Source organism: Plecotus auritus (assembly GCF_963455305.1).
Source record: "Plecotus auritus genome assembly, chromosome: 7".
Classification (NCBI taxonomy): domain Eukaryota; kingdom Metazoa; phylum Chordata; class Mammalia; order Chiroptera; family Vespertilionidae; genus Plecotus; species Plecotus auritus.
This window is the reverse complement of record NC_137774.1, coordinates 71,756,007-71,768,109: the sequence shown is the minus strand read 5'-3', so window position 1 is coordinate 71,768,109 and position 12,103 is coordinate 71,756,007. Positions and strand designations below refer to the sequence as shown.

General features: G+C 50.0%; 1 protein-coding gene across 4 annotated transcripts; it reads right to left on the bottom strand.

The window, feature by feature from the left end:
- On the bottom strand, positions 1-11,786 carry FLYWCH2 (FLYWCH family member 2). Of its 4 annotated transcripts, XM_080677694.1 has the most exons (4): positions 10,385-10,515; positions 3,287-3,458; positions 2,157-2,589; positions 1-296 (listed from the first exon to the last, which is right to left on the bottom strand). In XM_080677694.1, exons 3-4 carry the CDS (start codon positions 2,485-2,487, stop codon positions 202-204), a joined length of 426 nt encoding a protein of 141 aa, XP_080533820.1. In that variant the 5' UTR covers positions 2,488-2,589; positions 3,287-3,458; positions 10,385-10,515; the 3' UTR covers positions 1-201. The 4 variants fall into 4 exon arrangements, with proteins under 4 accessions (XP_080533820.1, XP_080533821.1, XP_080533822.1 ...); XM_080677695.1 differs by lacking the exons at positions 3,287-3,458; positions 10,385-10,515 and adding an exon at positions 11,509-11,786; XM_080677696.1 differs by lacking the exons at positions 3,287-3,458; positions 10,385-10,515 and adding an exon at positions 11,605-11,786.
- Positions 11,787-12,103: the final 317 nt, after the last annotated feature.

Below are 12,103 nucleotides of genomic sequence, written 5' to 3'. Positions count from 1 at the left end.
ACAACCTGTTCATGATAGGATCTAGCATATATTTTATTTTATTTTAATCTTTTGTTCTGCTTACAAAAGTAACTTGAGCTTGAGCTGAAAAACATTACACAATGTTGTCAGTGAAAATCAGTTGGGGCTGGGCCCCAGGCAGTAGAAGTCACAGCCAAGTTCACTGAGCCATCAAGGACGCCTTGCCAGCAGTTGTCAGGGTTACAGAGCCTTGCTGGGTCCCACAGAGGACTCCTCCCCGCCCACTGTGGGACTGGGAGCAGGCCCCCCTGCCAACCTTCCATCTTCTTTTCCTTCTGGAAGAGAATGGGGTGGGTCAGGATGGTTCAGGGGAAAAGGGAGGGGTGAGGGTGTGGCACAGACCGGAATCCCTGAGCTCTCAGCCCACCAGGGGATGATATGGGCACCACTGACTGACTTAGAAGATTGCCAACTCCAGACATACACTCCCAAAGGCCACAGAGGCTGCTAAAGTCATTTCCAAGAAACTCTGGGACAAATCTGGGCTGAGGACTAGGAAGCTGCTGCTATCCCCAGTGCCTGGCCAGGGATGGAGCAAGAGGGGTGGAAGGTGGGATGGCAGCTGAAGGGATTGTTGACCTGCTGGAGTACCTGCAAGGGAGCCTGTGGGGCAGAGAGATAGGCTCCATCTCTCCATCTGAGGAAGGGTGGCTTTTGTTCAAATTCTCACAATAGCGTGTATGGGGTAGAGCCTATCTGGCCGCAGAACCTGGGCAGATGCCTAAACTGAGGTCTCAGAGAGGGTGGAAAAGACCCTGGAGCTGACCCAGCCCACTGAGTTGAGTGGGAAGACAGTCTCTGAGCCAGATGTCCCCCCTTCACCCTCTGCAGGGATCAGCTGGTGGCCTCAGGGTAGTAACTTGGTCTCTCTGAATCCTGCTTCCCAACAGGTCATGGGACAGCACCCTCCACCCCCTGGGCTGGCAGGAGGAAGCAGTTATACACATGGAGGCCCTGAACCAGAATTGGCTGGTAGAAGTGCTCACAGGGTACACTGGGCACACTGCAGAGGGGCCTCCAGGTTCTGGGGAGATAGGGTCCCTAATTCCCTGATTACAGCTCCTATCCAACAGGAATGGAGGGTGAGGGGGTCCTCAGGCCTGTAGCTGGGGTGTCCCAATCTCAGGAGCCTTAATGTCTCAACCTTGGGGAAGTAGAAGGGCCCGCCACCCCTGACTTCAGAGCACTCACCACTATTTCCATCAATGAGGAGGGGTCCCTTGTACTGCCCAGCTACCTGATGGAAACCAAGAAGCTTTGGTTTCCCTTTCCCGGGATGGCTACCAAGCCGAGTGCCCTGACTGACTCCAAGGATGCTGCTTGTGCATAGGCAGCAAATAGGGCCAGCTGCTGTGGCTTTTTTCCCCTCTATCTTCTTAGGGCACAGCAGACCCTATTTCTGGTTGGGAAGAAACCTCAGCTCATCTCCTTCCCAGCTACTAGGCATCCCCTCCCCCAGGCATCCCTCAGGTTTCCATGTTCCACTGTCACCTGCACTAAGCCTGGGGCTCCAAATAGACTTTGGCACAGAAATATGCACACACAGACCCCCGACACATAAATACACAAATACACAAGAGCAGACAATGGACAGCCCTAGCCAGTTGCTCACTGGCTCTCGGACTGAAGGACCGTGGCTTCGATCCCCTGTCAAGTGCACATACCTTGGTTGCAGGCTCCATCCCTAGTCCGGGTCAGGGTGTGCGCAGGAGGCAACCAATCAATGTGTCTCTCTTACATCAATTTTTTTTTCTCTCTCTCCCCGTCCTCCCTCCCTTCCATTCTCTCTAAAAATCAGTGGAAAGGGTGAGGATTAAAACAAACAAACAAAAAACAGACAGAAAATAGGCCCAGGGATATGGACACACAAGGACACACACACAGACATACCTTCCCAGGCAAATACATATGTAGACACAGAACCCTAGACACACATGCATGGAGGCTACAGACACGCAGAGACTTACACTCAGATGTAACATGGAGAAAGAGACTACATCAGACACGCTCACAGCACAGGCATACTCTTTCTAGAGCCAGCCTAGCCTCTCTGTCCCCTTGGCTGTGCAGGTGTCAGGGGACTTCCAGCCCAAGGAGGTCTTGCTCAGTTTTGCTGGCTGGGACGAGGGCCTCACCTGTGTCCAGCTTCCTGCGTTTCTGCTCAGGCTCCTGGGGGGCTGCCTCAATGGCACGCTGGGCCTCGGGATGGATCTTGAGGAGGGCCTTGGCCAGGGTGGTGGGGCCGGGCACCCCCAGAGACATGATGCAGTGCACTCCTTTGCGCTTGGCTGCAGCCACTTTGTCACTGTCTTTGGACGCTGTCAGCAGGACCAGTTTGGAGAACTTCCTAGGCTTCCTAGGAGCTGTAGGGATGACATCTGTGCCCGGCTCAGGGGACTGTGGGGACGGCTCCTGGCCAGCCTTCACACTCTCGCCCTCCTGCTCGCTGGGCTCAGGCAGGGGCATTTTGGGACCAATGGCCTGTCCCCCAGGCCACACTCAAGCTCCAGGAAATGGATTTCTCCTCCTTATTCCTGGCAAGGAACCTGGCAGTCCTGGGGCTCTGTCCTAAGGGAGAAAGTAAACCCCCATCAGTGTTTACTTTCCTGGGCTCAAGGAGAATGGATCTGGGGCACAGTTTGGGCAGATGGGCACCAAGACGGGCAAGGACCTGAATGGAGCTGGAGAAGCCTGGGCCGGTGCTTCTGCTGGGCCAGTTCCTCTCTTCGCAGCAGTGAGCATGTCACCTCTCCCATCCAAACCTCACTTCCCCACGTGTAAATGTGCTTTTACAATTAAGCCCCGCCATTGCGGGGGAGGCTATTGGGGATTAAGATACTGATAACTGAGTTACTACAAATCCAGGTGCGTGGGTGCTGAGCATGAAGCAAAGTGTTTCACGGTTTTTTCCATTTAACCTTCCAGCCCCATGTTATGAAAGTCCGCCATTCTCACTGACCCAGGTTACAGATGAGGACACTGAGCATGCCAGGGCGACCAGCACAGCCATGAAGCGGCAGAGCTGGGAGGCTAGCTGAGGAAGATCTGGAGCCCACCCCACATGGCGCCTGGCATACCTTGTCCAGGATAACAGTCACTGGTGTTCCTGAGCACCAAGCATCAGAGACAAGCACTGGGGACATGAGCTCAGGTCACTGACCTTCCCAGAGTTCCCAGCGCCCTTTCACCCTGACACTCTGCAGACCACAGAGTTCCTGGCCCTGAGAGTTGTGACTCTGGACTCACAACTAGATCTGGCCCTTACCCCAGGCAGGAGGCCTGAGGCCACCCAGCGCTCAGAAGGTGCCAGGGGTACTTTCATAGTCCATGAAGGCAGCGATCTTGTGCTTGAGCTGGTGCTGCCTCAGCGGGGCAGGCACAGGGGTGTGAAGCTGTCCAGAGAATCTGTGGTCACTGGGGGTTCCCTGGCTTCTGGCCTGGAGAAGCATAAAGGACAGATTACGGGGACAGGGCTGGTCTGAAGACCATGGCCCTGGAGCATAAGCATGGGTTGGCCTTTTTTTGTTTTGGGGGCAAGTAGGTGGTGAGTGGATGGCAGGTCTTCCCAGTTTACCGTGTTAGCCCAGAAATAATGCTGCAGCCTGGGGAGACATCTTGCCTGCCCTGCCCAAGACCAGGCTGCGGCAAAGCCCACACATGCCTACTTGCACCCTCGGTTCTCACTGTCTCCTTTCTCCTGTGTCCTCACATGGTCTTCCCTGTATGTGTCTATATCCTAATATGTTCTTATAGAGACTCTGCTCAGATTGGATCAAAGCCAACCCAATATGACACGATTTAACCTTAATTACCTCTTTAAAGGCCCTATCTCTAACACAGTCACATTCTGAGGTCCTGAGGGTTAGAACTTCAACACATAGGTTTGGGGGCAGGCACAATTCAGGCCACAGCAGCACAGAACATGCAAAGTGCCTAATAAATCACAGCATGTGGTAGTTCTATATCTTGATCCCAAACTTCCATGCACATTCAAACCGAGAGCATGCTCCCGGAAGGCAGGAGCACGCAGGGCCTGCACATGACACTAGGGGCTATTTACTCAGTAAGGAGCCCTCATGCCAGCTGGATCTTCGCACAAATGCCATCACAGTCCCAAAAGCTCTGCCTGTCATCCAGGAGAGCCAGATAGGCTTATATGGATTTTTTTTTTCCTTTAGGTCATCATCCAAATTTTAAAAATATGAAAATGCTTGTAGAAACCACCTTCATCCAAGATCTACCAATTTGAAAATATATTCCTGCACAATAAACAGCTCCTCTACTCTGCTGACACCACTCTTAATTTATCTGGATTTAGTTTTCTAACCAAAGGAAAGCAATGAGATAGATTATAGTGAGGTTATTTTTAAATTTTGAAATAATTAATTGAAAAAGTAATATTGAATTCATAAACAATAATAGTAAATCTGCATAATCCCACTTCCTATCACAAACTGCTTTCATTTCTGCACTGTTTTCTACAGACATTTTTTTTCACAGCTACAAGCAGAGCTTTCAAATAATCGTATTTCTGTTTTCTTTCCATTTATTAGGGTAGAAACCACCAGCCTAGAGACCAGATGGAAAGACCCCTATAAAGTGCCAGTACACAATTTAATTTACCCTGTAATTGTAGAAAATTAAATTTAAACTTTAAGCAACAGTATTCTAGAAGGCCACAAGATAGCGATGTTGCTCCTTAAAATGAACCATTTTTCCAAGATGAAAAAAAAGGACACACGGGGTAAAAAAGGATATAAGAAGGTTTTAAAGTGTTTATATTTGGTTTACAAAAAAGCATTGTTAGATAGTCCAGTGAACACATTTAGCAAAGATGATCTTTTCTAGGCTAAACAACTGTGCATTTTTCCAAAAAAGACCAAGAACTTTGATCCCTGTCCTGTGTCTTTCTCTCTCAATCCACTTGTCTTTCCTTTAATTTTTTTTCAATTCCAGTCATATTTATCATGTACTAATTTTATTTGACCCATTCTTAACTTAAAACTAGAGGCCCAGTGCACTAATTCGTGGACGGGGTGGGGCCCCTCTGGGTGGCCTACGGGGATTGGGCTGAAACCCGCAGTCCAATGCTGCCTGCAGCTCCTACCTGCCACTCCTGCTCATCCTGGCCCCACTATGCCTGCTGCGGGCTCACACCAAATCAGTCCCGATAGGGCAGTGGTCGGCAAACTGTGGCTCGCGAGCCACATGCGGCTTGCAAGCTGCGGTTTGCCGCTCTGTTGACTAATGAGTTTGCCAACCACTGTGATAGGGAGAGGCTCGCCCTGCTGCAGCAGCGCTCGCCAGCCGTGAGCCCTGCGACTGGTTCCCTCCCGAGGGAAGTGGCCCGCAGGATCGGGCCAAAACCGGCTCTCCAACATCCCCCGAGGGGGTCCCGGATTGCGAGAGGGCACAGGCCAGGCCGAGGGACCCCACCAGTGCATGATTAGGCTGGGGAGGGACAGAGGGAGGGCTCCAGGGCATGTCTGGCCCCATCTCGCCCAGTTCCGATTGGGGCTGGCCAGCCGGGGTGGTACCACGGGAGGGCTCCAGGACATGTCCGGCCCATCTCACTGAGTCCCGACTGGCTGGACCTCAGCAGCAAGCTAACCTACTGGAGCATCTGCCCCCTGGTGGTCAGTGCACATCATAGTGACTGGTTGACCAGTAGACTGTCTGCCCCCTGGTGGTCAGTGCATGTCATAGCGAGCGGTTGAGCGGCCTTAGCATATCATTAGCATATTATGCTTTGATTAGTTGAACAGTCGACTGGTCACCAGACGACCAGACACTTAGCATATTAGGCTTTTATTATACAGGCTGCACTAAAACTAACTAAGAAGTATTCATCAAAATGTTAGCAGTGGAGAGAATGAGGGATTTCATTTTTGCTCATTTTCTACTTTTTTATAATTTCCCCCAAATTGTAATGTGCATGAACTAATTTTACAATGGGAAAATATTTAACATTTAAAAAATAAGATACACTTACTGAGACAGTAATTTTCCTTTTAGTCCACTACTTAGAAAAAAAGGTCTCCATTCCTATGCAACATAATGTCATATAAGAAAATGAAGATTAATATAAACAACTAGAATTTAAAATGAATAAAATTAAACTAGAGAGAGAGGAAGAGAACATACACCCTGCCCCTCCAGCACTCCTGTCCATGTCCGACATTAAAATGACCTGCCCAGAACCATGCTGTTGGTCCTCAAGCTGAGATCTGAGCCTGGAACAAAAATCCTATGACATCAGCCCATTACTCCAGAACAATCTTCCTTCTAAATGTCACCATCATCCCCACTCTGCTCTGGGAAGACTGAGACTCCAGGACTTAAGTAAATGGCTCTGGACAGCAGAGCTACCAGGAGCCAAAATTTGAACCCAGGCCTCGCTGGTCTGCCCTGAGCAGCTGTAGCTTAAAGTGAAACATGCCAGTTATAGAGGAAACTTCAAAGTAAGTCCTCAGGATATAAACCAAAGAATGAAATGCATATCCATAAGCCCACACTGATATAAATGGGGGAGAAAGGACAAATCCTTATGAAGAATTTCAAAAACACTTCCCCTTTAGGAGGTGAAGGTTAAATCCGACCCTTGATACGGGGGAAAGAATAGACTTTTCACAAATGTTGAATGTTGGTACAATTAGATATCCAATACAAAGGAATGAAGATGGACCCCTCCTCACAGCATATACAAAAATTAACTCTAAATAGATCATAAAAGCTACTTATAAAACTCTTTTTAAAAAAGATAGCAGTAAGTCTTCATGAACTTGGATTAGCTTTTTTCAATATGACACCTAAAAGTACAGGCAACCAAATAAGAAACAGATAAATTGAAGAAAATTTAAAACTTTTGTGAGTCAAAGGATACTGTCAAGAAAGTTAAAAGAGCCCTGACCGGTTTGGCTCAGTGGATAGAGTGTCGGCCTGCGGACTGAAGGGTCCCGGATTTGATTCCAGTCAAGGGCATGTACCTTGGTTGCTGGCACATCCCCAGTAGGAGGTGTGTAGGAGGCAGCTGATTGATGTTTCTCTCTCATCAATGTTTCTAACTCTCTATCCTTCTCCCTTCCTCTCTGTAAAAAATCAATAAAATATATATTTTTTTAAAAAAGACCCCACAGGGATTTTATTTAAAAAAAAAAAAAACAACACAAAAAAACAAAAGGAAGTTAAAAGAGCCCTGGCCAGTGTAGTTCAGTTGCTTGGGCGTTCTCCTGTGCACCAGGAGACTCCTAGTCAAGGGCACATGCTGCAGTTTCAGGGGTTGTGCAGGAGGCAGGTGATCAATGTTGTGCTCTCACATCGATGTTTCTCTCTCTCCCTCTCCCTTCCTTTCTCTCTAAAAAAATCAATAAACTATTTTATTTTTATTTAAAAAATTTTTTGGTTAATCCTCACCTGAGGATATTTTTCCATTGATTTTTAGAGAATGGAAGGGGGGGAAGGAGGAGGGACAGAAAAGGAGGGAGGAAGAGAGAGAGGGAGAGAGAGCAAGCGCAATGTGAAAGAGACACATTAACTGGTTGCCTCCCACATGTGCCCCAACCAGGGCTGGGGATGGATCAAATCTGCAACCCAGGTATGCGCCCTTGACTGGGAATTGAACCCATGACCCTTTGGTCTGCAGGTCAACCTTCTAACCACTGATCAACACCGGTGTGTGTGTGTGTGTGTGTGGGGGGGGGGTGGTGGTGGTGGTGGAAATCAATAAATTATTTTTAATATATTTTATTGATTTTTTACAGAGAGGAGAGGGATAGAGAGTTAGAAACATCGATCAGCTGCCTTCTGCACACCCCCCACTGGGGACGTGCCCGCAACCAAGGTACATGCCCCTGACCGGAATCGAACCTGGGACCCTTCAGTCTGCAGGCCGATGCTCTATCCACTGAGCCAAACTAGTTAGGGCAATAAATTATTTTTAAAAAAATAAAATTAAAAGATAACCCATAGAACGAGAGAGAAATTTTGCAAATTACATATTTGATAAGGGTCTTGTATCTGGAATTTATAAAGAACTCTAACTCTGAAATAAAAAGGCAACCCAATTTAATAATGGGCAAAGGCTCTGAATTGGCCTTTCTGCAAAGAAGATATACAAATGGTTAATAAGCACATGAAATGTTCCACATCATTAGTCATAAGGGAAATGCAGAACAAAACCACAATGAGAAACTACTTAACACCACTAGGGTGCACATCAGTCTCTTTTCTGGATTCATCCCCACCCTTCTAGAAATTCATTTTCTAGGTGTAAAGGGAAGGGTTAAGAGGCAGCTACTTTAAGCCAAATGTGTATGTTTTGAAAATTAAATTTTTACTCAGTAAAAGTTCAATAAATAAATAGAATTTTAAAAAGTGAAGTAGAAATGAATGAAAAAGATCAAAAAGCTTAACAGTTACTTTATTTGGCTCGGTTTACACCCTTCCCCTAATTGTGTAATCTAGTGGTTTTAGATTGCTGTGGCCTCCAGACACCCACTTATCCCAACCAGCTGTCATGACGTTGGTCTGCACAACGGAACCCCAGAAGTGTAAAGATGACCCAGTGTAAGGCCCAATTCACACAATGTTAAGAACTGGCAGGAGCCTCTGAGATATCATCAGGTCTTTCGGAGGCAGTATAATGGCCCCCAACAATGTCCAGCTCCCAACCACTGGAACCTGTGAATGTGTTACCTTACATGGCAAAGAAGAATTAAGTTTTCAGATGGAATTAAGGTTACTAAAGTAGATTAGCTTGGATTATCCAGGTGGGGCTAATCGCAAGGATCCTAAAAAGCCGAAGAAGGAAGCAGAAGAGAGTCAGAGAAAGATGTGCTGATGGAAACAGGGTCAAAAAAATTCGACATTGCTGGCTGTAGAGATGGAGGGAGGGGGCCATGAGCCAAGGAATGCTGGAGGCCTCTAGAAACTGGAAAAGACAAAGAAATAGATGGTCTCTTCTAGAGTCCTCAGGAAGGAATACAGCCCTGCGCACACGCCTTGATTTGAAACCACTGAGACCTGTATCAGACTTCTGAACTCCAGAATTGTAAGATTGTTACAAAGCTATGTTGTTTTCAGCCACTAAATCTGTGCTAATTTGTTACTGAAGCAATAGGAAACTAATGGGAGGTCCAATCCCTTATTGGTGAGATTCTGAAAGCCGGGAGCCCTGCCTGGTGGCTGATCATGGATCAGCTGAATTACCTTCATGTATATGAAAGAGAAATACCATCAACGTCCACCAACACCTCTCTGGGCTGGTTACACCTGTGTAATGGGAATAGTGGTGAATTTAGCAGAGCTTCTTAAAAATAGATAGGGGATGCCCTAGCCAGTTTGGCCCAGTGGATAGAGCGTAGGCCTGCAGACTGAAGGGTCCCAGGTTCGATTCTGGCCAAGGGCACATGCCTGGGTTGCGGGCTCCATCCCCAGTAGGGGGCGTGCAGGAGGCAGCCAATCTATGATTCTTGATGTTCTATCTCTCTCTCCCTCTTCCTTCCTCTCTGAAATCAATAAAGAAATATATTTTAAAAAAATAGGGGAAGGGTGAAGTGGTTGTTTTTTAAAAAGTTCCCAGTGAAACTGACAGCTGCTCCCATCTCCCACAATCACTGTCCTATGCGCTTCATGGAGGGCTGTGACTGGATCACTGGTGGGATGATGGGCCAACTTAGCTGTGCTGGTACATATCCTTACAGGGAGGTTTTCAAAGCAGCAATCACCCCAAAATGGTCCAAGAACTGCTACTCTATAGTTTGCAGGGAAGAGCTTCCCCAAAGTGGAATTTCATGTCATAGCACTTCCTTTCCCCTAATCACCATGGCTCGGAATATTAGTTACTTTTATTCCTCCTTCCCCATTGTAATTTGACATCAGACCTATCTATGCTGCGCCCCAATGGCCCCTGCTCCTATCCTCTCCAATCGTGTCCATCGCTCCCTGACCGAGCCTCTGAGTGTTTTCCCTGTCCCAGGATCTCACACTTTCCGACTCTGCCATCCCTGCGGGGACTTCTAGAGCCACACGGGTGGGACGGGGATGAGGATGGGTGCAGGGAGGGAAGCAGTACTGGGGTACTGGGTGGGGTCAAGAAAAGCAGGCTAATGTGGGGTTCCCAGATTTAGGGTGTTTATCTGGGCTCAGTCCCGGGGTCGGTGGGGCTGGGGAAGGAGTGAGGAAAAAGGAGGTGAATCGCTGATGAAGGACAAGGAGGTGGCCTGAGCGCTGGGATGCAGAGCCAGGGGGAACCCCCAGGATCAGCAGTCCTTAGGAACTCAGAAAGACCCCCGCGATGGGGGGCGGGGGGCATCCACGCCCTGGGACCCGGGACCCTCCCCGACCCGCTGGGGCCCGTCCTTACCAGGCACCGACCGGTGTGTGTGTGCAACGGGACCCTCCCTCTCCCGGGACTGAGCCGCAGCAAGTCCCTCAGCTTCTATGCCTGGAGCCCCCGCCTCGGCAGCGGCCGTCACCTCAAGCTAGGGTCACGGCACAAGCATGCGCAGTCGTGCCGCGGGGCCCCATTCCTTGGGTAAACTCCGCTTTCCCAGGTCTTCCCCGTGCGACGCCGAACTAGCGCTACCTGACCAATCGGCGCGCGGGGCGGGGCGTCGGCGACGCGAGGCCTGGATTTGGGTCCGCGGCAGGACTCTCACTCACAGCACCGCGCGGGTGGGTTTAACTGAGACCCCGGGCCTCCCCCAGGGTGTGACACCGGATCCCTGCGGAGGAAGCAGGAGCACTTTTTAAAGGCCTCGTTACTCCAGTCTCTCTCCTGAGCGAGCGGAGGGAAGGTCTCCCTTTCAGCTCATTGAAGCCACCGGCTCCGCTTAGCGAAGCATCCTGGACCGCGCAGCATCCTCGGAATTGGCCCCTCCCTCACCCGTTGGTCCCGCTCTCGCCCTTAGATCCAGCCCCGCTCAGGGGTCAAGCCCTCGCACGTTGGTCTCTCCCACACCACTAGACACTCCTTTGCCATCGGTCCAGCACTTGCCAATAGGTACGGCCCTCACCCATCGGCCCAGCCTTCACCATCCTCCCAGCTCTCATCCATTGGTCTAGCCCCGTGGTCGGCAAACTGCGGCTCGCGAGCCACATGCGGCTTTTTGGCTCCTTGAGTGTGGCTCTTCCACAAAATACCACGGCCTGGGCGAGTCTATTTTGAAGTGGCATTAGAAGAAGTTTAAGTTTAAAAAATTTGGCTCTCAAAAGAAAATTCAATTGTTGTACTGTTGATATTTGGCTCTGTTGACTAATGAGTTTGCTGACCACTGGTCTAGCCAACACCCATCGGTCCAGCCGTCGCCCATGGGTCCCGACCTCATCCATCCGCCCAGCAGTCGCCCCTCGCACAGCCACTGCACACTTGTCATTCTCTGAACCACCCCGTGCGGTGGAGACGGGGATTGCTCCGGTGCAGGGGCCTCAGCGCTGCTTTCTTGGACACTCCGGAGCGGTCTCAGCATCATCTGAGCTAACGCTCACCTAGCCACTCACGGCCCAGGCGCTAAGTCCCTGCGCCGGCTCGGACTGCCCGCCTTCCCTCCGGCACGGTGTCCCCAGCCCTCCGCTCACTGTGACCTTCTCCAGCTCGCGGAATCCCTCCTTCCATCCGCTCCCCTTCTCCCGGCGGAGCCCTGGGTCTTCTGGCTGCAAGTCCTCGGCGGCGTGTGCGACGTGGGAAGACGCTGCCACACTGCTCCTCTCTAGGCAACTCCACGCTCTCTTGACACCCCTTTCCTCTGCCTCCCTCCAGTCTCTCTAAAGCTGTTGCTGGGAGCGCCCCCAGGCTCCGGACCCGTGCAGGTCCTGCCCCCTTGGGGCCTGCCTGCTGGGCTTCCGGCTCTTCCCACATTCTCCTCTGCACCCTCCAGTTCTCCCATGTTCTCCCGATTTCCAATCCGAATCTTTCTCTTCCATGTCCAAATATCAACAGAGCCCGCACCCACTTCCAGAGAGGTTCCCTGTTTCTTCTGGGCCCTGCCTCTGCAGATTACTCCTTCCCACCCCAGGTTCAGCTTGCAAGGCTTCTATTGTCCCTAAGTCCTTTCTTCTGGGGCCACAATAATTTCCTGGACAT